At 43.7% G+C, this 22,476-nt stretch overlaps 1 protein-coding gene across 1 annotated transcript in view; it reads right to left on the reverse strand.

Moving 5' to 3' along the window:
- Positions 1-22,476, reverse strand: part of RASSF2 (Ras association domain family member 2) — a 61,185-nt gene that overhangs the window by 8,521 nt on the left and 30,188 nt on the right. Inside the window, exons 2-9 of the mRNA XM_055544215.1 lie at positions 20,714-20,804; positions 19,203-19,278; positions 17,038-17,189; positions 13,421-13,509; positions 7,764-7,924; positions 4,092-4,193; positions 2,260-2,311; positions 1,648-1,769 (exon numbers count right to left, since the gene is read on the reverse strand). Of these exons, the coding sequence (XP_055400190.1) occupies positions 1,648-1,769; positions 2,260-2,311; positions 4,092-4,193; positions 7,764-7,924; positions 13,421-13,509; positions 17,038-17,189; positions 19,203-19,278; positions 20,714-20,772 (813 nt within the window). The 5' untranslated portion in view covers positions 20,773-20,804. The remainder of the gene's footprint in view (positions 1-1,647; positions 1,770-2,259; positions 2,312-4,091; positions 4,194-7,763; positions 7,925-13,420; positions 13,510-17,037; positions 17,190-19,202; positions 19,279-20,713; positions 20,805-22,476) is intronic.

The following is a 22,476-nucleotide window of genomic DNA, read 5'->3' on the forward strand; positions in this document are numbered from 1 at the left end:
AGACTACCACACAATTGCACTCATCTCACACGCTAGTAAAGGAATGCTCAAAATTCTCCAAGCCAGGCTTCAGCAATACGTGAACCGTGAACTTCCTGATGTTCAAGCTGGTTTTAGAAAAGGCAGAGGAACCAGAGATCAAATTGCCAACATCTGCTGGATCATGGAAAAAGCAAGAGAGTTCCAGAAAAGCATCTATTTCTGCTTTATTGACTATGCCAAAGCCTTTGACTGTGTGGATCACAATAAACTGTGGAAAATTCTGAAAGAGATGGGAATACCAGACCACCTGATCTGCCTCTTGAGAAATTTGTATGCAGGTCAGGAAGCAACAGTTAGAACTGGACATGGAACAACAGACTGGTTCCAAATAGGAAAAGGAGTTCATCAAGGCTGTATATTGTCACCCTGTTGATTTAACTTATATGCAGAGTACATCATGAGAAATGCTGGACTGCAAGAAACACAAGCTGGAATCAAGATTGCCGGGAGAAATATCAATCACCTCAGATATGCAGATGACACCACCCTTATGGCAGAAAGTGAAGAGGAACTCAAAAGCCTCTTGATGAAAGTGAAAGTGGAGAGTGAAAAAGTTGGCTTAAAGCTAAACATTCAGAAAATGAAGATCATGGCATCCGGTCCCATCATTTCATGGGAAATAGATGGGGAAACAGTGGAAACAGTGTCAGACTTTATTTTTCTGGGCTCCAAAATCACTGCAGATGGTGACTGCAGCCATGAAATTAAAAGGCGCTTACTCCTTGGAAGGAAAGTTATGAACAACCTAGATAGCATATTCAAAAGCAGAGACATTACTTTGCCAACAAAGGTTCATCTAGTCAAGGCTATGGTTTTTCCAGTGGTCATGTATGGATGTGAGAGTTGGACTGTGAAGAAGGCTGAGCACTGAAGAATTGATGCTTTTGAACTGTGGTGTTGGAGAAGACTCTTGAGAGTCCCTTGGACTGCAAGGAGACCCAACCAGTCCATTCTGAAGGAGATCAGCCCTGGGATTTCTTTGGAAGGAATGATGCTAAAGCTGAAACTCCAGTACTTTGGCCACCTCATGTGAAGAGTTGACTCATTGGAAAAGACTCTGATGCTGGGAGGGATTGGGGGCAAGAGGAGAAGGGGACGACAGAGGATGAGATGGCTGGATGGCATCACTGACTCGATGGACGTGAGTTTGAGTGAACTCTGGGAGTTGGTGATGGACAGGGAGGCCTGGTGTGCTGCGATTCATGGGGTCGCAAAGAGTCGGACACGACTGAGCGACTGATTTGATCTGATAGCAAAAGCAGACTAATGCACAAGGTAAAATCTCAGCTAACTTCTTGAAATTGCTTAGAAAAGGTTTGCAGGAACTTTTTAGCCCTTAAGTATACCAAAAAGCCTTAATAAATTTATTCCTTCTGAAATCATTTTGTGCCTGAGCATTCTTTCAATTAATTACCACAGGACACACCCTCAGCCTAGCCTCTACATTAATTTTCCTTGGCCCCATGATCATTACCATTCAAGAAAACCTAGTATTGAGAAATAGCAACAAAGTTGGGCAAAAAAACCAAGCTATAACCCAGTTATCATTTATCCAACCCACCCCCCACCCTCCTGGGACAGATATCGGACTGAAAAGGGACTCACATCATAGGTAACTTCCTCCACCTGGTCCTTCTCCATCAGGAACACTTTGGAGACCTGCTCACATGGGCCCTGGAGGATCCGGGCAATTAGAGGATAATCCGTGTTCTTCAGCTTCTGTTTCTCTGGAACCACACATAGCCAAGAGCAGCTCTGAGTTGCCTGAGGTCTTTCTCACTATAAGTAGCTGTCAACTCAGGGGTTCAAATGAACCCAGCACCTTAGGAGATGCAGCCATACAAGTCAGGAAACTGATTTGTAAATGAGAGATTCAACAGGTATTGTTCCAAGCACCTTTGCCGCTCTCCTACCCCTGAGCAATATTTCCATGCCTCAAGCCTTTTGGAAGATGCTGCATTGGAAAAAATAGTTTTCTCTGTGCTTTGAGAAAATCCAGTTCTTTTTTTTATAGGCAGTTAGGTTTTAGGGTTTGTTTACTGACCATATATGGCATTCCCCAGTGAATTTACCCAGGCAGCCCACCCGCCTTGAAGACAAACAACATTTGGAGGTTTCCAAAACCAAGAACTAAGCAAATGAGGGAGAGATTCTGTTTTTAACTTGCTATTTTGAGTTAATTAAAAGTTTTAAGCGCCTTGTGTTCTTTATACTTACCACCGCTGGTATGGACCACATACAATGCAAACTCCTCTGCCGAGTTCTCAATCTGAATCGGGAAGGAGCAAAAGATACTCACTAAAAGCATATATTTACACATCTAAACTGTGGCCATTTCTTCTTCTTGAACACTACAAAGCTAAATAAATGATAGGCTCTTTTGAGGGGAGGACTATTTATCTACAGTATTAAAAGTGATGAGGAGATGGGGCAGGTAAGTAAGTTTATTAATAATAATAGGTAATAAGAGCTAATATTTATTGCACCATGCTAGACACAGTTCTAACAAACTCTACATGTTTTAATTCATCTAATACTCATGAAAATCCAGTGAGAAGTAAAATACTGCCTGGCATATCAGTAAACAAAAGATGTTACAGTCATCAGCGATTGCAGGCACCTCCAATGGTGAGCCAGTGAGTCCTGACAAGGACTCAGGAAGGGATCAAAAAGTACTTGCCAACTGGCAGCCATTGGGCTATAGAGACTCCACACGTGACCCCAGAGGAAACTTAGGATGGGAAAAGACTGAACACTGGCCCAATAGCTGAGGTGCATAACCAAAAAACGACTTCAGTGAGCCCAGACACTTGCATCTTCCCATACCTAGAAAAACACTAAATTCCTTAACTTGAGATATCTGGTTTTCCTTTAATTCACAATAATCTTTTGACATTCAGACTACTTGCCCTTTGTTGGAAAACTATGCATTCTAGCTCCCTCCTTGTCTCCTCGGAGCAATTTTCTCAGGATTACTTGAGATGCTGCCTCCAGGGCTTGAAGTCCTAAGACTATCTGCCAAATAAAACATAGCTCTCACTCACAGACATAGAGAACGAACTTACGGTTGCCTGCGGGGAGGGACAGTTAGGGAGTTTGGAATGGACATGTACACACTGCTGTATGTAAAATGGATAACCACCAAGGACCTACTGTATAGCTCAGGGCACTCTGCTCAATGTTATGTGGCAGCCTCGAGGGGAGGAGGGTTTGAGGGACAATGGATACATGCACATGCGTGACTCAGTCCCTTCGCTGTTCACCTGAAACCGTTAACAACGTTGTTAATCGGCTATACTCCAAGACAAACGTCAAGATTTTGTTTAAACAGAAAAAAATACATAGCTCTCAACTTTTAGGTTGTGCAATTTTTTTTCTGTTGACACCAGCATGGGTGCTCTCAACCTCATTTTACAGATGGGGAGGCAGAAGCACAGGGATTTTAAAGTCACTTGTCCAACTCATCCAACCAGCAGATGATGGATAGAGATTCAAACCCAGAGCCCATAAACCACTAGGAGACACTTGCTTCTATAAAAATAAGAATACCTGATTTCCAAAAGACTTAGAAGGTGATGGTGGAAAACATACAGAGTAACAACACCATGCACTATAATTTTCACATCTATTGAAGACTGATTTTTTAAAGTAGCTTCCCTAAATGCACAGAAGTCAATATGTACATGGAGCCCTGATCCAGTCATCAGGTCTGGGGTCCTTCTCTGGTGGAGAAGGACCTGAGGGCTGGTGCTTCCCAGGCTTCAGTGGTATCAGAATCCCTGTAAGCCTTGTTGAACCGGTTCCCTGGCCTCCTCTCTGAGTTCCCGTTCCAGTGGGCCTGATTCAGGGGAGAGAGAGACCTGAAAACCTGCTTTTCCAACAAGCTCCCAGGTGATGCTGATTTCATGGGATCTAAAGAACCTAAACCTTCTCTGCCCAGTGCCCTCCCACTCTGGCAACACACACTCTCCATAGCTCCCACCTCTACACCTCTGGGGGTCCCAAGGCACACATATTACTGTCTGAGACAGCCAGCAGAGAGAACTTGCCTTAAATTTGTTGAGCAGCAACTTCAGGACCTGTGGAGTCGTCATGGTGCTGTTGATGCGGACATTGGTGATGGAGCCATAGGCTGGCGTGAATACTGATGTCTGTCAACAGAAGAGTCTGACTCAGAGCAGGTGTACAAGAATGGGGCATTAAAACCCAAGGGACAAGGAGAATGGCACTCAATCTGTGCTTCCTGAGAATCCCCTGCCCCTGACAACCCAGAAGTATCAGGCTTTGAGGTCAACAAAGAGCCCTGGGTTTTGCCTAGCTCAGGAACTTACATCCACCCCACCACAGCAGACTGGAGGAATCTGAGCTTGCCAACTGGCAGGCCTGGGGAGGGAAAGAGGAACAGATAAGGGAGGCCCTCCATCCAAACAAAACACACACAAAGCACCTTGCTCTACAACTTCAACAGGAGGAAGTCTGTGATCATTCTTTCATGATGCAATTGTTTCTAGGGCCAGATTAAAGCCAAGCAGCAAGACTGAAGCTAGCTTGGGGTCTTGAGGCGGGAGACAGATGGGCCCCAGGCTGAACAGTTTCTCCCCATGAGTAGAAATGCCTGAATAGTAGAAACTCCATAAAAGCAAGATGATGGAGGAGGCTGGGCTCTGCCCAGATAAGAGATAAAAGACCACATATTTCTCAATCTTGAAGTTAAGGAAAGAAAAAAGAAAGTGAAGTCGCTCAGTCGTGTCCGACTGTTTGCGACCCCACGGACTGTAGCCCACCAGGCTCCTCTGTCCATGAGATTCTCCAGGCAAGAATACTGGAGTGGGTTGCTATTTCCTTCTCCAGGTGATCTTCCCAACCCAGAAATTGAACCCGTGCCTCCCGCATTGCAGGCAGACGCTTTACCATCTGAGCCACCTGGGAAGTTAAGGAGACCTCCCCAATTGCACATGTGCAAAAAGGCTCCTTGGAGGTCAAAGAGGGAGTGGGTATGATGTCAACTACCCACAAGGCCTTTTCACTAGAATCTGAGGCAGGAGCTAGATGGGCCACAGGCTAGGCATTTACAACTGGTCTCATGTTTGCATTTCACGGGCAGGAAAAAGTTGGCTTCAGGCTGGACACTTACAGTTAGCCTCCTGTTCGTATTTCCTGAGACAGGAGATGGGTGGGCTCCAGGTTAGATATGTTTGCTCTCCAAAATGGAGTAACAGAAACAGGGTAAATAGATAGGCTTTGTCTCCTATCTATTTACCTTAAGATAATAGTCATGACAGGAACAGAGATGGGCTAAATCTTGTTTGAATAAAGGATAAGGAGGCCATATATTTCCCATCTTTGAAGCAAAGGAGACACTGCACATGTGCATAAAGGCTCCTTGGGGGTCAAAAGTCAGGGGACAATGCCAGGCCATGATCAGTCTTGCTTCTCCCAGGATGCTTTCCTTCAAAATCTATCTTGTCTGAAATGTACATATGCACATAGGGGGAAGGTCTTGAGACAAATTAGCCAGGGTGGCAAAACAAGGTGGTTGGCCAGGTGGAAGACAAAGACCCAAAAGGATTGCCCTGTATGAAACACCTCTTTACCTTGCTCCTCCTCATTAGGGAGGACACCCACACCCTTTCTCTCCAGGTGTGCATCTCTGCCTTGCTTCTTTCTCATCTAAACAAACTGTTTCTCTGTGTGCTCTCCCACATGTTTGTTGTGCTATGTCTCTAATAATAAACTCTGTACTCGCATTTACAGTTTTTGCTTCCATGATACATGCATTTTTCACTAGGAGCAAGAGCCAGGGAAAAATAGCTTCCAGCCTGTAGCCCTCGCTGGTCTGGTGGCTAGGATTCCTGGTTTTCATCCAGGCTATCCAGGTTCAGTTCCTGGGCAGGGCATTAAGATTTCACTTCATGCTACTGTTCACTGGTGCCTCTCCTAGATCAAATCCATCTTGGCTAAGAGATGTGCATGCACACAGGGGAGGACCCTGAGATATATCAAATACTGACTCAGAACCAGGCAAACCAAGATGATTGATCAAAGGAAATCTACAAGAAATGCACCATAAAAGTGATTCAAACTACTGTGAGGGTGTGAACTTCTCTCTCTGAGCCCTCCAGGGTGTCTATCCACACATACTGTACTCTTTCTTCCTAATAAACACTTTACTTGCTTCACTCCTTTCTGTCTGTAAGTGGAAATTCATTTCTACACAGTTGATGGGCCAACTTTGTCACTGGCCACTGGTCCCTGGTGGTCTAGTGGCTAGGATTCAGCAATTTTCCTGCTGCTGTCCGATCTCAATCTCTAGCCAGAAACCAAAACCCTGCTTCAAGATGCTACAGGCTCAGGTCACGTGAGATCAACCTGAATCCTGCAGCTCTATTTCAGGGCAGCCCTTTAACTCACAGAGAAGTCAGGCCACATAGTAGCTGGAGGCACATGGTGCAGAAAGAGAGTAACATGTAGATTGGGGGTAAAGGGGGTGATTCTGATGAGGGTTGTCTATGGGTCATCTCACATCTCACTCACTGAGACAGGAACAAAGGGGGCAGGGCACAACCATTAAAAGAACAGCACAGCCATTGTGAACAGGATCCCACAAAAACTGGTTGGAACCTACTAGGTCCAAGATGTCAGCAGATTTGACTTCCAGTAGACCTTCACCTGGAGAAGGCAATGGCAACCCACTCCAGTACTCTTGCCTGGAAAATCCCATGGACTGAGGAGCCTCGTAGGCTGCAGTCCATGGGGTCTCCAAGAGTCAGACATGACTCAGAGACTTTACTTTCACTTTTATGCACTGGAGAAGGAAATGGCAACCCACTCCAATGTTCTTGCCTGGAGAATCCCAGGGACGGGGGAGCCTGGTGGGCTGCCGTCTATGGGGTCGCACAGAGTCGGATACGACTGAAGCGACTTAGCAGCAGCAGCAGCAGCAGCAGCAGCAGCAGACCTTCACCTCCATATGCATCATTGTAATGCATTAGCATCTAAATGACCCACTCACAGGTGCCATGACACTTCTGAGGTCAACCATAAGAGGCCAAAAAGTGGGTGGTACCCCAATTCATGGAAATCCCCACCCCTTCTTCAAGATAGTTAGAATATTCCTCCCACTCATTAGCCTAGGAAATTATCCACCCCATAAAAACTAACCAACCCCATAGCCCAGGGCTGCTCTCACATTCCCAGATGACCCATTGCCCTGGGGCCACCACTCTCCTTTTGAGATGGCCTGCATTCTGTCTGTGGAACGTGTATCTCCCAGGGCTACACTCTCTGCGGAGTGTGTTTCTCCCAGCACTGCCCTCACTTTCTCAGGCGACCCCATGCCCTAGGTCCACCTCCCGCTTCTGAGGCAGCCCACACTCTGTCTATGGAAGAATGTGTAGCTCTCTGAGTAAACCTGCCTTCACTCTACTGTGGCTCACTCTTGAACTGTGTGAAGCCAAGGACCCTCATTTGGTGGCCCATCCCAAAGGACTCACCCAAGACCTAGGACACAACCATCTTCTCACAGTTTTTCCTACACCACCACCATCTGGGGGGGCTCCTGATCTGGAGGCCCTCATCTCTAACAGAGCCAGCAGCCCACCCACAAGGCAAAGACTGAGCGGCTTCCCAGGTGTCTGTAGACCTGATGTGGCAGTTGCCCAGGAAGGGGCCTTGCTCCCACTAGGGCTACCCCTTGCCCCGTGCTACCCTGCCTCCCCTACCTTGTGGTTGTAGAAATGGCCGTTGATAGAGAAGCGGTGGCGTCTGATTCGCCGCTGGTCGCTGGGTGTCCTCACATTGCCACGACGACGTACCCCAACATCACTGCGTGTGCGCATCAACTGTGGGGTATCTTCCTGTAGGGACTTCAGGCCCCTGGAGTCTGAGATGGAAAGAGGAAATGAGCTCTGTCTGCCTGGACCTGGGATGTGGCAGTTACAGTAACTTCTTGACCAATGCTACAGTACCTACAGCTTCCCCAAAAATATATTTTATAAAAACAGTATTTCTTGCTGGGGAAAAAACATGATACATAGTTTACCAAAAAGCAATACAGTGACAAAGTTTAGAGCACAGACTTCAGAGCCAGACTCCCAGGTTCAAACCCCAGCTCTACCACTGCCACTGTAGCAAAATTTGCCACCCCAAAATGTCACTGGTATGCTGAAAATAATCAAGACCCAAAAGACTGATAAATGGAACAATACCTGCCATATCAGTAAACAAAGGCTATCACCGTCATCAGCAACTGCAGTCATAGCCGATGGTGAGCTGGTAAGTCCTGAGAGAACTCAGGAAGGAAAGAATACCTGCCAGTTAGCAGCCATCAGACTGCAGCCACTCCCTACGGTGAGTGACCCCTGAAGAAATTCAGGAAGTGAAAACACAGGATATTTGCCTCAGATAGCTGAGGTGCACATTAAAAGAATGGTTTCACTGAGCCCAGACTGAGCCCTGAGCATTTTCCCCTGCATAGAAAAGTACTAAATTCCTTAACTTGAACTATCTGGGTTTTTAAAATTAACAATTATCTTCTGATCACCTGTCTTTTGTTGCAAAACTCCTATATATCTTAGCTGCCCACCACTGGATTCTTTGCAGCAGCTCTCTCAGTCGGGGTTCCTTGAGATGCAGCCTCCCAGGCTTGAAGTCCTAAAAATTCCCTAAAATTCTTAATTTTTAGGTTGTAATAAGTTTTTAGCCAAAAAGACTCAGGAAGAAACTGACTTTTCCCCTAACTGTCTGAAGGATTTAAGATAGCAGGCCTATTATAGGACTAGAGCTACCATCAGAGATATCTACAAAGAATATGGGCTAACTGTGGTAAAGGAAACACAGATCAAAGTTCACCCCATGTCATACTGTCTTTTCAGGGCCAAGCAAACATCTGTTTACCAACCATTGCTTTTCCATTTCCGTGTGAATTGTCTTCCTCCCCTCTAAAGTCCCCAGATACTACCCCGTAAAAGGCTGGCAAGTATTGAACAAAGGGGAAACAAAGTCATCTTAGGAGAAATTTCCCTGTATCTTTGAGATGCAAATGTCCTATCTGGTCTCCTCATCTCTGCCATCTCTTTAAAATGCAACTTTTGAAAAAAGGGTAAAGTAATTTAGAACTTGACTTGTTTTCCATAAATATTAGTAAAAAAGGAAGAAGCCTTTAAAAATTTTTCTTATTCTGTTATTTACAAACTAGTGAATTCTGTATTGTGATATCTGATATGACTAAGTTTGGAAAATAAAGTATAATATTTCTTATTGTGTCTGTATGGATATGTGTATATCTCAGTAAGTGTCTTTGGGTATCATTGTTAAGGTTAATTCATAAAAGAGCTCTGTTTAAGTTGCCTTAAAGAAAAGTAAGTGCTTACAAACCAAACAATTCTAAATACAAAGGAAATTAAGCTAAATTAGTTTTAGGTTCAGTGAACAGGAAAGTATTTAGTATTAAATTAATATCTTATGTTAATGTTTGTTGATCTAATTAATATAGATATGTCTTTGAGCCATCAACATTAAGTAGCACTCTTTCACTGCACCTAGTTTTAATAGAGGTTAAAGGAAATTTTGTTATACCTGTTGCAAATTTGTCAGCAAGAAAAAATAACTTGATAACTTTAGCTAAAAATCATCTAAAATAGTTTCTCCATATTTTGGTAACTATTATTTGTCTCTTGGTTTTCACTAGAAATTAAGATTGTTAGGGGTTGGGAATTCTAATTTAAATATATAATTAAAGCTACTGAAGACAATAAAACATTTCAGTATGGTAGAATGTGTGAGGAGGTTTAGAAGGCATGAGAAGGGACTTCCTTGATGGTCCATGTCCCTGCCAATGCAAGGGACATGGGTTTGATCCTTGGTCCCAAAAGATCCCATGTTCTGCAGAGCAATTAAGCCTGTGCTCCACAACTACTGGGCCTGCACACCTAAAGCCTGGCTCTGCGACAAGAGAAGTTACCACATTGAGAAGCCCACACACCACAACAGGGAGGAGCCACCCCACCCCCCCACCATCCCACACTGCAACTAGAGAAAGCCTGCATGCAGCAATGAAGATCCAGTTAATAATGTTAAAAAAGACCCAGTTAATAAGAAAAAAGGAGAAGAAGGTATGAGGCATGAAATTACATTTTACTGAGAAAGTTTTATACAAGGTCAGGATTAACTAAATTTAGACTGAAGTTGACTAGGTAAATGGATTTTGTTACGTAAACTAATACAAGGCTGGAATTTGATATATCTCTTTCTGTTAGAAGTGCTCATTTTTGATTACAGGTTGTATGAGTTTCTGGGCCCTTAGGTGATCCATATTTGCTTTCTTTTAATCATTTTGAGACTTTGGTTAAATGAATAAATATTGTTTCACAGTGACCTATGATCCTCCTGTGTTTTAAAACCTTTTTGATATTTTTAACAAACTTTCCCAAATATCAAAATCTGACTAAAGCTTTTTTAGGCTCCAGCTGACTCTGAGATACTTTAAAAGAACATCTTTGAGACATTTCAAAGAGGAAGGTCACACTAAGTTTATTTGATATGTTAAGTTACTTCAAAATTCTTGTCAAATGGTTGGAGAAGAACCTTAGGTTATAGTGTATGGATAAATGCCACTAATGTAGATATTCCAAAATTTATGTGGAATCCCTAACAGCTGATATGTCCTGATACATTATCTAAAATGTTATATGTCACAGAAAACCAAGTTTCCTGCTAGCTGCATGTTACTCAAATCTTTAACTAGGCTATTTTAAGTTTTGTACATGGACTGATGAATATGGTTTATAATTTTATGACTTTGAGAAATATACTAGCTTTAATTAAAAAAAAAAAGCTTTCATGGTATGACCTACAACAAGCTGACAAAGTATACCTTTGCAAACAAAGCTGAAATATTTATCATTTTCTATCTGATCCTGCCAAAATTTGGAGGCCCCAGCTGGCTCTCCTGTGGACTTGATATTTTATTGCAATTGGACTCCCTGGTGCCTCAGATGGTAAAGAATCTGCCTGGAGTACAGGAGACCCAGGTTAGATCCCTGGGTTGGGAAGATTCCCTGGAGGAGGGAATTGCTACCCACTCCAGAATTCTTGCCTGGAGAATTCCCTGGACAGGAGACTAGCCAGCCACAGTCCATGGGGTCACAAAAAGTCGGACATGACTGAGAGACTAACGCTACAACTAGTTATGCTAATCATCACTTTAGTTTGTTCTTTGTTTCCGAGCTGTTTGTGCTCTGTGTCTCCCTGAGGCACTAAGTCTTTGTCAATGTTACTAGCTGCATCACTTATCTCTTACAGTACCATGTGTAACCAGGCCTCCAACAAAACTTCTATGGCTAAACATCTTGAGAAACAGACCACATTTATTACATAAAGTAATTGTAATAGTGTGATTCTAGGTATGGGAAGAAGTAACAAGGGAGAATGTCTCTTGGATCATAATTAGACAGAAGATCTGGATAATCTTTAATTATTGACAGGGCCTAACCAAAAATTTAGCACCTGGAGTGGTGTATCAAGAATGCTCGCCTGATCTTGGATGAGCCTCCCAGCCAGCACCAGGGGACAAAGTTTGATTATGAAATGTTTCCCAAATGTTGGCCAAATTCCTAACCAAGAGGAGATCAGTCATCAGCAATTGCAGCTCTCCAGTGTGAGCTGATGAGCCCTGAGGGAACTCAGGAAGGAAGGACTACTTGCCATTTGCAGCCATCAGATTGTGGCCACTCCCTATGGTGAGCCCTGAGGAAACTCAGGATGTGAGAATAGAGGATACAGGTCCTTAGTTAACTGAGAAGTATATCAAAAGAATGATTTCAGTGAGCCCAGACTCTTGTATCTTCCCATACGTAGCACAGAATTCCTTAACTTGAGATGCTGCCTCCTGAGTTTGAAGTCCTAAAAAATTCTTGCTGAATAAAACATAACTCTCAACTTTCAGATTGTGAATATTTTTAAGTCTCCAAGTACAAAGAAGATACTTTCCAAAGGGGAACAAAAGAAGACAAATCTCAACATTTGGAGCACTGGCACCAATGGTGAACACTCCCAGATAGGTCCCTCTGATGAAGCAGTTAGAATGGCCATCACCCCCTTTCCACAAGATTGTGGAACAGACATCGACAGTGGGGGATTATAATGGGGAGAAGCCAATTTTGATTCCGTGTTGGATCTGTTTCTTTGACTTTACCTTTGTTTTTGTTATTATAATAATACATAATGGCCTGCCTCAAGGAACTCTGCTCCTCTGTCTAACTGTTAAGCTAAAGTGGCTTTGTTCAGTTCACAGGGAGACAATCTGACCCTACCCACCAGTGAATGGTTGCAGAAAGGATGAATTTAACACATCTTCTCCTATATTACAAGATAAATGGCCTTTTTACTTTATGTCCTCGCCTTCTCTCTTTCTCTGTTCTACAAATGAAACTGGAATCCAGACCCTGATAATATGGGTTTTTTGGAGACACTACTTTGCCATCTTCTCAGTCTATGGCTTTCCAATTCATATTCTTTGCCTCAGCACCTCAGTTTTCAGTTTATCGGCCTGTTGTGTGGTGGAGCAGAATGAGCTGGGACTCGGTAACAGGTAGAGAAAAATGTCTTCCTTCCCGACACCATATATCACTAACCTCTCTGTGCCTCAGCTACATCACCTATAGAAGGGGTTAATAATAGCATCCACCTCACAAGATTGTTGTATGGGTTTAAATAAGTTGATTAATTGAAAGCACTTAGAACAGTGTCAGGCACAGGGTAAGCATGATATAAGGACTTGCAAGAAATTATGAACTGATAATATCTATCAAAATTACAAATGCACACAGCCTCAGACCTAGAAACTTAATTTGAAAGAATTCTACAGACACAAATGTGTGAAATGAGACATGTACAAGGACATTGTCTACACTTTTGTTTAAAGACTAGAAATGACTTAAATGTTTATCAATGGAAGTGATTAAATTATTTATTCATACAATGAAATACTGCAGAGCTGTAAAGAATGCAGAGGTTCTTTCTGGGTTTGTATGGAACAATCCTCAAGACAAACTAACAGAAATGGGATGTGCAAAATGCTGCCACTTATAGAAGAAAAGGAAAGAAAAAAATGACATCCAAACATTAAGCTTTGTTGGTGTGTATTTCCTTGTGTTTGCAAAAAATATCTTGGAAAGAAAGCCTTCAGATTGCTTCTAGGGAGTGAAAATCAGGGGGTGGATGAGATGTGAAACTTTCAATTCTTTTTTCTTAATAAGTTTTGAATCTCAAACTATGTGAATTTTATATTTCCAAAAAATAAGTAACAGTATACAACATTCATCACATCAGGCTTCACACAGTTGGCCCCAACTGGAGGATCCTCCCACCATGCATGTACCTGTGTTGCTCAATGTCTGATCACTCTCAGGCAGGGCATCCACCTCTGAGATCGCAATGTTGGGCACGGTGAGGGGCTTCAGGATGGTACTGGGAAGCAAAAACAAACAAAAGGTTCAGCCCCTGCAGAGGAACTCCCTCAGTCCCACCCCATCCCACTCACGCAAAGGGAATATTTCTGGGGATCACCATGCGGTAGGTGATGAAGGACACGGTAGGCTGTGCTGAGGGCCTCATGAGGCTGGCCCAGCTCCTGAGCCAAGCACTGAGCAAGGAAGGTTAATTCTGGAGGGAGAAAGTGCTTGCTCCCAGCATTTGTAGCAACATCAAGCCCAGGGCAGAGAACAACAATAATACCTGTGTGGTACCTGTGCTGGGTTTCTAAGCACCTACAAAGTCTATGCCTTATTTAGAAAACCCTAATAATGGTCATTTATCTTTAGGGACAAGATTCTAGTACAGACCCATTTATGTTGGAGGAATTACTCAGAAATTTCTTCTGGAATCTAACAGGAATGGAAAGTAATAGGTTGGTTGCTATGAGAGGCAGAATAACTTTAGAAGTGGCACTGATGGCCGTGTGCTCGGGGTTGCTGGAGAGAGGGTCACACACAGGCAATCTGAGTTGAGACCTGGAATTGCCCTGATAACTGAGGAATAACTTCCCAAAGCTCAGAAGGACAATGGAAGCAGCTCAGAGAAACACACCCAAAATCAACAGAGGATCTGACTAGAAAGGAGAATCATATTTGACCAATTAAGACCTTCCCATGGTGGGAAGAATGTAGGTGCCCTGGTGAAACCAAGCAAGACCCTATGGGGGCTTCCCAGGAACAGACCCCTGTATCCTCTTCTTATTTGTTAAAAAGCTTTAGCCTTCTAGGCCTTCCCTGAGTTTAAAAAAAAAGAAACAAAACACATAGTCAGAGAAGTGAGAAAATGCAGAAACAAAGGAAAACAGCCAAGCAAGACAAAAAAATAATAGTTTAGCCATAAAACAATTCAAGAACCTTTAGTTCCTCCTCAGGGGCTATAGATAATATCCTGAGCCATATCCAGGAGTTGTTTTGCAGATACTGACTCCTCCACCAGGTATATGAAGTTAACTGCATTCTGACCACAAGCAGGTAAACCCCAAACCAGCTGGAACCAGATGATGTTGACTCCTGAAGTACCACCTAATTACCTCACCACCAAATTAATGAGAAGAGCATCTACCACCCTGCAACAGTCTCCCTCACCTTGCCTTTAAAAACTCTTCCCTGAAAGCCATCAAAGAGTTCAGGTCTTTTGAGCATGAGCTGCCTATACTCCTTGCTTGGACTTGCAATAAATGCAGCACCTTCCTTCACCATAACCTCGTGTCAGTAAATTGGCTTTACTGCATGTAGGTGAGCAGACCCAAATTTGGTTTGGTAATACTATGACTCAGCAGACATAGGACTTACAGTCCAAGGATGATATTTTTTTGTTTGTTTTTTGCCACATCATGTGGCTTGTGGGATCTTAGTTCCCTGGCCAGGGACTGAACCTGAGCCCTCTGCAGAGAGAATATGGAGTCCTAATCACTGGACCACCAGGGATGATAATTTTAAGGAAAGACAATTGAATATTGAAAATCTGAAAGAACTACCTGTTGTATAGTTATAACTTGTGGGCATCTGAGCCCCAGAATGAAATCAGAGCCTCTCAGGAATGGTGTATACTTGGCACCCACAGCAGCCACTGCCCACTCCCTAGTCTGGAACCCTCTTTCTTGCCCAAGCAGAAACTGGTCTCAGCATGTTTTAAAAAAAAAAAAAACAAACAACTTTTTATTTTGTATTGGGGTATAGCCAATTAATAATGTTGTGATAGTTTCAGGTAAACAGCGAAGGGACTCAATCATATATGTACATATATCCATTCTCCTCCAAACTCAGCATCCTTCTTAAAACAGTGGTCCAGGCATTCACTTTACTATAGCAGGCACTGGAATAACATTATTAATCATTCCTGAAAACTCTGTCCAAGTATTTGCAGGTTTCAAGAAGCAACCAAGAGCAGCTTGATGCCATAAGGAAGGGAAAAGAAACAAGTGTACAGCCTGAAAGACGCTGGAGTAGGCCAGCCAAAGGCCACATGGTCAAATGGAATTTTAAAAACCATGTCACTTAGGGAACGAAATGTAATACTCCACGGGCTAGGCTGGTGCTATGGAATGGGTCTGGCCCGCTTGAAACCAAATACAGTGAGAATGCCGAAAGCAAAGCAGAGTATGAAACTGCAAAGTTAGATGAAAACAAAGAACCTTGACTGGACCTCTCCGCGGCTCCCCCTACACCCCGCACCCCCTGCACTGATGGAACAAGCAAAGCTTTTCCTCCTTAAATTCCCTTGGAAATAAACCAGATCAGCTACAGGCTTTGGGCAACATTGTAGCTTTCTCTTAAATTCAGCCAAGAATAGATTTGGCTGTGGAGTTGAACAAAATGTTCAATGGGGCCAACAGACAGGGCTTGGTTCTCATTTAAAACAGAAAAAAAACATCACTGTGGTTTTGGCTGGGATCTTGGTGCATTCCATCATGCTCTGGCCCCAAGGCAGTCAGCATTAGCAAATTTTAGGATGGAACAAAGGGTTGTCACTTTATCCTAAAAACTGAAATCCCAGATAGTAGGGATTTCCCTGGTGGTGCAATGGTTAAGAATCTGCCAGCCAACGTAGAGGACATGGGTTCAATCCCTGGTTTGGGAACTAAGATGCCTCATGCTACGGGACAACTAAGCCTGTGCATCACAACTACTGAAGCCCACACACGCTAGAGCCTGTGCTCTGCCAAGAGAAGCCACGTCAATGAGAAGCCTGTGCATTTTAACTAGAGAAAGCCTGCATGCAGCAATGAAGAGCTCATGCACCACAAGAAGACCCAGCACAGCCACACACACACACGCACACACACAAAACAGTAAAGAGGGTGTGCCTTGCTAGATGTACAGAGCTACTCATTTGGCTAAGGAAGGAACAGGCTTAGTCTTCACAGACCTTCTAGTGGGAACACAGGAGAGGGGACCTCCCAGACCATCACACCACCACCCAGCTCCAGGTGTAGCCAAGGAAGCAGAGCTTGCTTGGCTGGCTTGGTCAGGGCCTGACATTCTTTCCCCACTTCCAGGTTCCTCTAAGACACAGAGAGCTTTGGACAGAAGTTTTGAGCCCTAAATGACTCTGGGGTGGGGTCATTCTGTGAGGAGTGGTCCCAGTGGGGAGGATGCTGGGGTATTGGGTGTCCTGTCAGAAATCTGCAGACTGAGCCTGGCTAGCCACTAGAATGCCCCTTAGAGAGGTAGGGTCTCCACGAGCAATGGCACGCTGCTCACTCAGGCCTTAGTGCTTCTCCTCTTGGACTCAGCATCCTCCTTCCTCACTCATTCATTCATTGATTGTGATGACAGGTCTGGAAGCCCAGTAACACCAACATATGACCCTTTCTCCTCATTCTAAGTCTAGAGCAGGGGGGAGTGGGAATGGGAGCTTGGATCAAGGCTTGCTGCAAGTAGGTAGCATTTACCAACTTGAGAACACATGCAACCCCCAGATACCTCTGGTCAACCCCCAGTCCTATCTCTCTTTACTCACCCCTGAGCCCCCAAGTTACAGCCAGAGTGCCAAGAGGAAGAGGATGGAGGGGGGCGAATGCGTTCATTGTCATCCTGCATCTGTAGACGAATGGGCCGGCGCACTCCCCAGGAGATGTTCAGCAGCCCCTCCACAATAAACTCATCTTCCTCCTGCCACAAAGCAATTGGATAAGTCCAGAAAAGTCCCAAAGAAGCCAGCGCCATGTTGTTTGTGGTAAATGACAGTTTTCTTGATGTGCCCAGGTAGGTGCACCCAAGTTATAGTCACACCTCAGCTCCAAGACACTTTCCAGGCTCTCAAGCTGAGCTCAGAGGTCAGCACATAGTTGCCTCAAGATTCATAGACATGTGCAAATTTTAACAATGGTTTCTTTGTTGTTTTTTATACTAATGACTTTAAAGAATGATAAATATATTTCTTAAAGTATGTGAGAAAATAGCCTGTTATTCTTAAATTATGCTAACAGAAGCAAGAGTTAAAACCTTGAATTAGCTATTTTTCCCCTCCCCTACTATAGAAAGTGATGTGTCTTTCATTATAACATGTTTAGCAATCTGACCCACTGGTTGATGATTTAAAGTAACATTTCCTCAAGTTTGTTCAACAGAATACTAGCTCATCTGGCAGATGAACTGTTACCTTAAAAAGAGTATCAGGTGATCTTGAGTTGGGAGATGCTGTGTTATCAGATTTCTTTAACAGCAGAACTTCCCAGAGCCAATAATTAACTAATGTGCTACATAATAACTCTCCAAGAGGTGAATAAATTCTGCAAGAATTCCAAATTTATACTCAAGGGTTGTTGATTGATAAGAATTTAAATGTGAAGGCCTTCTAAAAATATCTGATGTTTTATCCCAAAGAAATGGATCTCAGGAATCACCATACCCCTTGAGTCATCTACAGGACATACCTCAGAAAAGCTGTTTAAGGACCAAAATCTTGCTACTGATCCAGCCACTAATTAGTAGAAGATTTGAGGACAGTGCCTAAAGAGTCAGGTCTTCTTTCTAGAATCTCAGCAAAACCTTTTGAACCCATGTTTTATAAGCAGGGTCAAGACTAAGGTCTGGGCTATGGCCACATCTTCAGGACAAGCCCCATGAAAGAAGATGACACATGCTCAGTGAACACCCAATCTGGGTCCCAGGATCATCCTTAGAGACGGAGGGGGTAATAAAAGAAGGCAGGAGAGGGGTGGAACAACTTTAGGGTGTTTGGGGATCTTAAGGAGAAAAGCATTATTTAAGCACAGGTTACATGTATGGTCTTCTAAGTGGTCAAGGCTGGCATCAATACTTTATACCACATGATTAGAGGGCAGAATTTAACCCAAAGTAGGACTTTGCCTAAGTGGTATAGTTTGAGGAACATACAAAAAGCCACTACATACTATCCCCAACCAGCCTGCCTTAGTAGCTGAAATCCTGCCATCTGATATCTGTTTCTACAGATTAAATCAATATGGCTTGATAACCTGAAAATGTGTTTAGAAGGGTATTACATGTACCTTCTTATCAGCCAAGAACACTTGAGTATAAATTACTCTGCCAGGCTCCCATATAATTCACCATCTACCCAAAACAGGCTCTACAGAAATGGATACAGGATGAGTAAACTTAGACTCAGGAAGGGGGCTGGGGAAGGACATATGGATAACAAAAGACATGCTAAGAAGGCATTCTAGGAAGGCTGCTGCAGTTGTGGGGAAAAGCCGAGAGTTCCCGCCCAAGCTTATGTAACTTGTCCAGATTGCTGCAACGGCACATGGGCCAGATGTGGCAACACAGAGGACAGGGTGAGGCTCCTGAATTGCCCAAGAGGAAAAAGGTTGCTTGAGTACCATCTGAAATAGTCATTTCATGAAAGCATCCTTTTGGAGGGTCCTCCTTCTGAGGCTAGAATTAGTCCAGCCACAGGAATATCTCCAGAACAGAAAACTCATTCTTTTTAGAAAAAATCTGGGCCCGGGGTGTACTTCCAAAGAACTCTAGGGACTCCCAATAACATCACTAACATTGAGAGGCTACTCACTGTGGCAAAAGAGGCAGAGACCCTCTTTGAGGGTGACATGGAGACATGGAGACCCAGAAGACATGGAGACGAAGACTGGGCTGGCCACTAGGGGAGGAGCCCCAAAGACCTTCCCTGTGACTCCTTACCTCACGATGTCGGAGCTGCAAATTTTGGCCTTCGTAGTACAAGTTGTAGGTCTTCAAATGCAGGAGAAGTTCATTCCTTAAGAGAAAAATACAAAAGGTGTCACAATCTCAGCTAAAATCACTTATAATGCAATTGCTCCCTCTTTTTCTCACCTCTAATCTGGCCTCAGTCACTCCAGTCGGGGTGTTTGTCTACATGTGTACATACACACAAATACACACACCCATAGTGTCTAGAACCACCAATCTTCCATCACAAACTTTCCCAGGATCAAGATCAAGAGTAAATACTACCTAGAACAGACTTAATGTAAGGAGCAACTCCAGAAAACCAAGGAGGTCTGGTCTGCTGACAATGGTTAGCAGCTCTCACTACATTTCTCAAACCCAAGCTAAATACGCAGGCCTTGTTAAACCACAGATTCATAGAAGCGAATGCACTTTAAAGCCCACACACAAGGTTTCTTTAGCCTCTCCACAGACTTTCCTCTCTCACAAACGCTGTGAGAAGAAGACATTCACTACAGACCTTCATGAGACTGAAACTCCAAGGATTTCAGGAAGTTAAAAGGGAGAGCTCTGGGCCCCATTGACTTAGGCTTCAATGACACACCTTTGTTGTTTAGTCGCTAAGTTGTATCCAGTTCTTTACAACCCCATGGACTATAGCCACCAGGCTCCTCTGTTCATGGGATTCCCCAGGCAAGAATACTCAAATGGGGTGCTATTCCTTTCTCCAGGGGATTTTCCCAATCCAGGTATTGAACCCATGTCTCCTGCATTGCAGGCAGATTATTTACCGTTGAACCACATGGGAAGCCCCTAATGTAATATTCTGCATTACTCTTCTAATGTACTTTTCTACTGTCCTTCAAGAGGTGCTTTTGTCTCTTTATTCTATGTGCTTTTAGTTTATAAAAACATTTTTTAAAAACCTTACAAGGCCTCTAAATACTGGTTTCCAAGTTGTTCCCCTGGGACCATAGCTGTTAATACTAAACATGGAAGAGAGAGCATATGACACCCTTTGTGATCAGAGTGAGAGCTGTCAAACCTGAAAATGCTCTGATCAAGTTTTATCCGAAAGTGAATGCAGGAGGCCTGGGAGGAGGGAGGAGCTTGCGGAGACTGAGGTATGCTTTTGCCTCTTCTCAGGCAAGAGGCAAGGGCGTTCTGTCACTTTAAGTCCAGTCATTCAGTGTAAAGATTTGGGGCTGTCACAAACAACTCCTCCTCCTAGAAAGTCTCCAGGACATCAACTCTTCTGAGCCTCTAAAGGTACCATGTCTTGAAGACGCCCTTAACTTTACTCTCTATGGCCAGGCTCTGGGGGCATGTTCTTTATCTATAGCAGCAAACTTGCCTGATGCTCTCACTAGTCCACACGCAGTTGCTTTCTCCTTCTCACACACATGAGCTCCTCTCGTGTACAGAGGAGGCTCCTCTGCCAGTGGCTTCCATCCACATGGGATCGGCCACTCCAAGGACAATACCATAACAAAAAATCTTACTTGGAAATGTATTTATCTTGTCCACACGGGACTAGGGAAGTTTGGTGATGGTAGTCCATTCTTCCTTTCTCTTTTCATCAGAAGAAGAGGCCTATATTTGAAAGAAGACAGCAGTTAATGTCCAGTTGTGTCTTTAAGAAGTCAGCAGAACATGGTCCAGGGGGTGGGAGCACATGGTTCTTTGTCCCTGCCCCAGATACATAGCTTGAGCAGCCCAACACTGACAAAGGGCCAGGGAGATGCCACACTGTTGGCTGCTGCCTCTGCTTGCCGGAGCTTCTGAGAAAAAAACGCAAACAAAAGATGACAGTCCGGGCACAGCCCCAAAACAAATGCCCAAGCCACAGCCACAGACAATGCTGGCACCCAAGCTGGTTTGAAGGAATGAATCTTCCTGAAGAGAACTTCACTACACAGAATAGAGATTTGTCTGAAAAGGAAGATTGATAGTACTGAGATATACTAAAGATTGGTAAACAACCTAAAAAAAATGCCCAAAGAAAAATGGGAACAATAAATCACAGCATATATATCATCATTAAAACATGACAATATGAAAGGCAATTTAATTACCTGAGAAAATGACAATACATTATGAAAACAAAGTTATAAAACTGTGAGTCCAATTTTGTTTAATATACATGTAAGGCTCCCCTTGTGGCTCAGATGGTAAAGAATCTGCCTGCAATGTTGGAGACCCAGGTTCGATCCCTGGGTTGGGAAGATCCCTTGGAGAAGGAAACGGCAATCCACTCCAGTATTCTTGCCTAGAGAATTCCATAGACACCGGAGCCTGGCAGGCTACAATCCAAGGAGTTTCAAAGAGTTGGACAAAACTGAGCAATTATACTTTCAAGGGTAGTTACTTTAGTGATAAAGAATTCACCTGCCAATGCAGGAGACACAGGAGGAGATGTGAGTTGGATCCCAGGGTCAAGAAGATCCCCTGAAGGAGGAAATGGCAACCCAATCCAGTATTCTTGCCTGGGAAATCCCATGGACAGAGGAGCCAGGCAGGCTACAGTCCATGGGGCCGAAAAGCTCCATGATCTGACTGAGCAGGCATGCATGCAAGCATAAAATATGCATATATATACACATTACTTTGTTGCATGCTAGCAAAGTAATGCTCAAAATTCTCCATGCCAGGCTTCAACAGTATGTGAACCAAGAACTTCCAGATGTACAAGTTGGATTTAGAAAAGGAAGAGGAATCAGAGACCAAATTGCCAACATCTGCTGGATCATAGTAAAAGCAAGAGAACTTCAGAAAAACATCTATTTCTGCTTCACAGACTACACTAAAGCCTATGACTGTGTGGCTCACAACCACTGTAGAAAATTCTTAAAGAGATGGGAATACCAGATCACCTTACCAACCTCCTGAGAAACCTGTAGGCAGGTCAAGAAGGAACAGGTAGAACCAGACATGGAACAATGGACTGGCTCAAAATTGAGAAAGGAGTACATCAAGGCTGTATAGTGTTACCCTGCTTATTTAACTTCTATGCAGAGTACATCATGCAAAATGCTGGGCTGGATGAAGCACAAGCTGGAATGAAGATTGCTGGGAGAAATATCAATAAGCTCAGATATGCAGATGACATCACCCTAATGGCAGAAAGAGAAAAGGAATCAAAGAGCTTCTTGATGAAGGTGAAAGAGGAGAATGAAAAAGTTGACTTAAAACTCAATATTCAATAAATGAAGATCATGGCATCTGGTCCCATCACCTCATGGCAAATAGATGGGGACAAAGTGGA

The sequence above is a fragment of the Bubalus kerabau genome, chromosome 13 (genome assembly GCF_029407905.1).
Source record: "Bubalus kerabau isolate K-KA32 ecotype Philippines breed swamp buffalo chromosome 13, PCC_UOA_SB_1v2, whole genome shotgun sequence".
NCBI classification, from domain to species: Eukaryota; Metazoa; Chordata; class Mammalia; order Artiodactyla; family Bovidae; genus Bubalus; species Bubalus kerabau.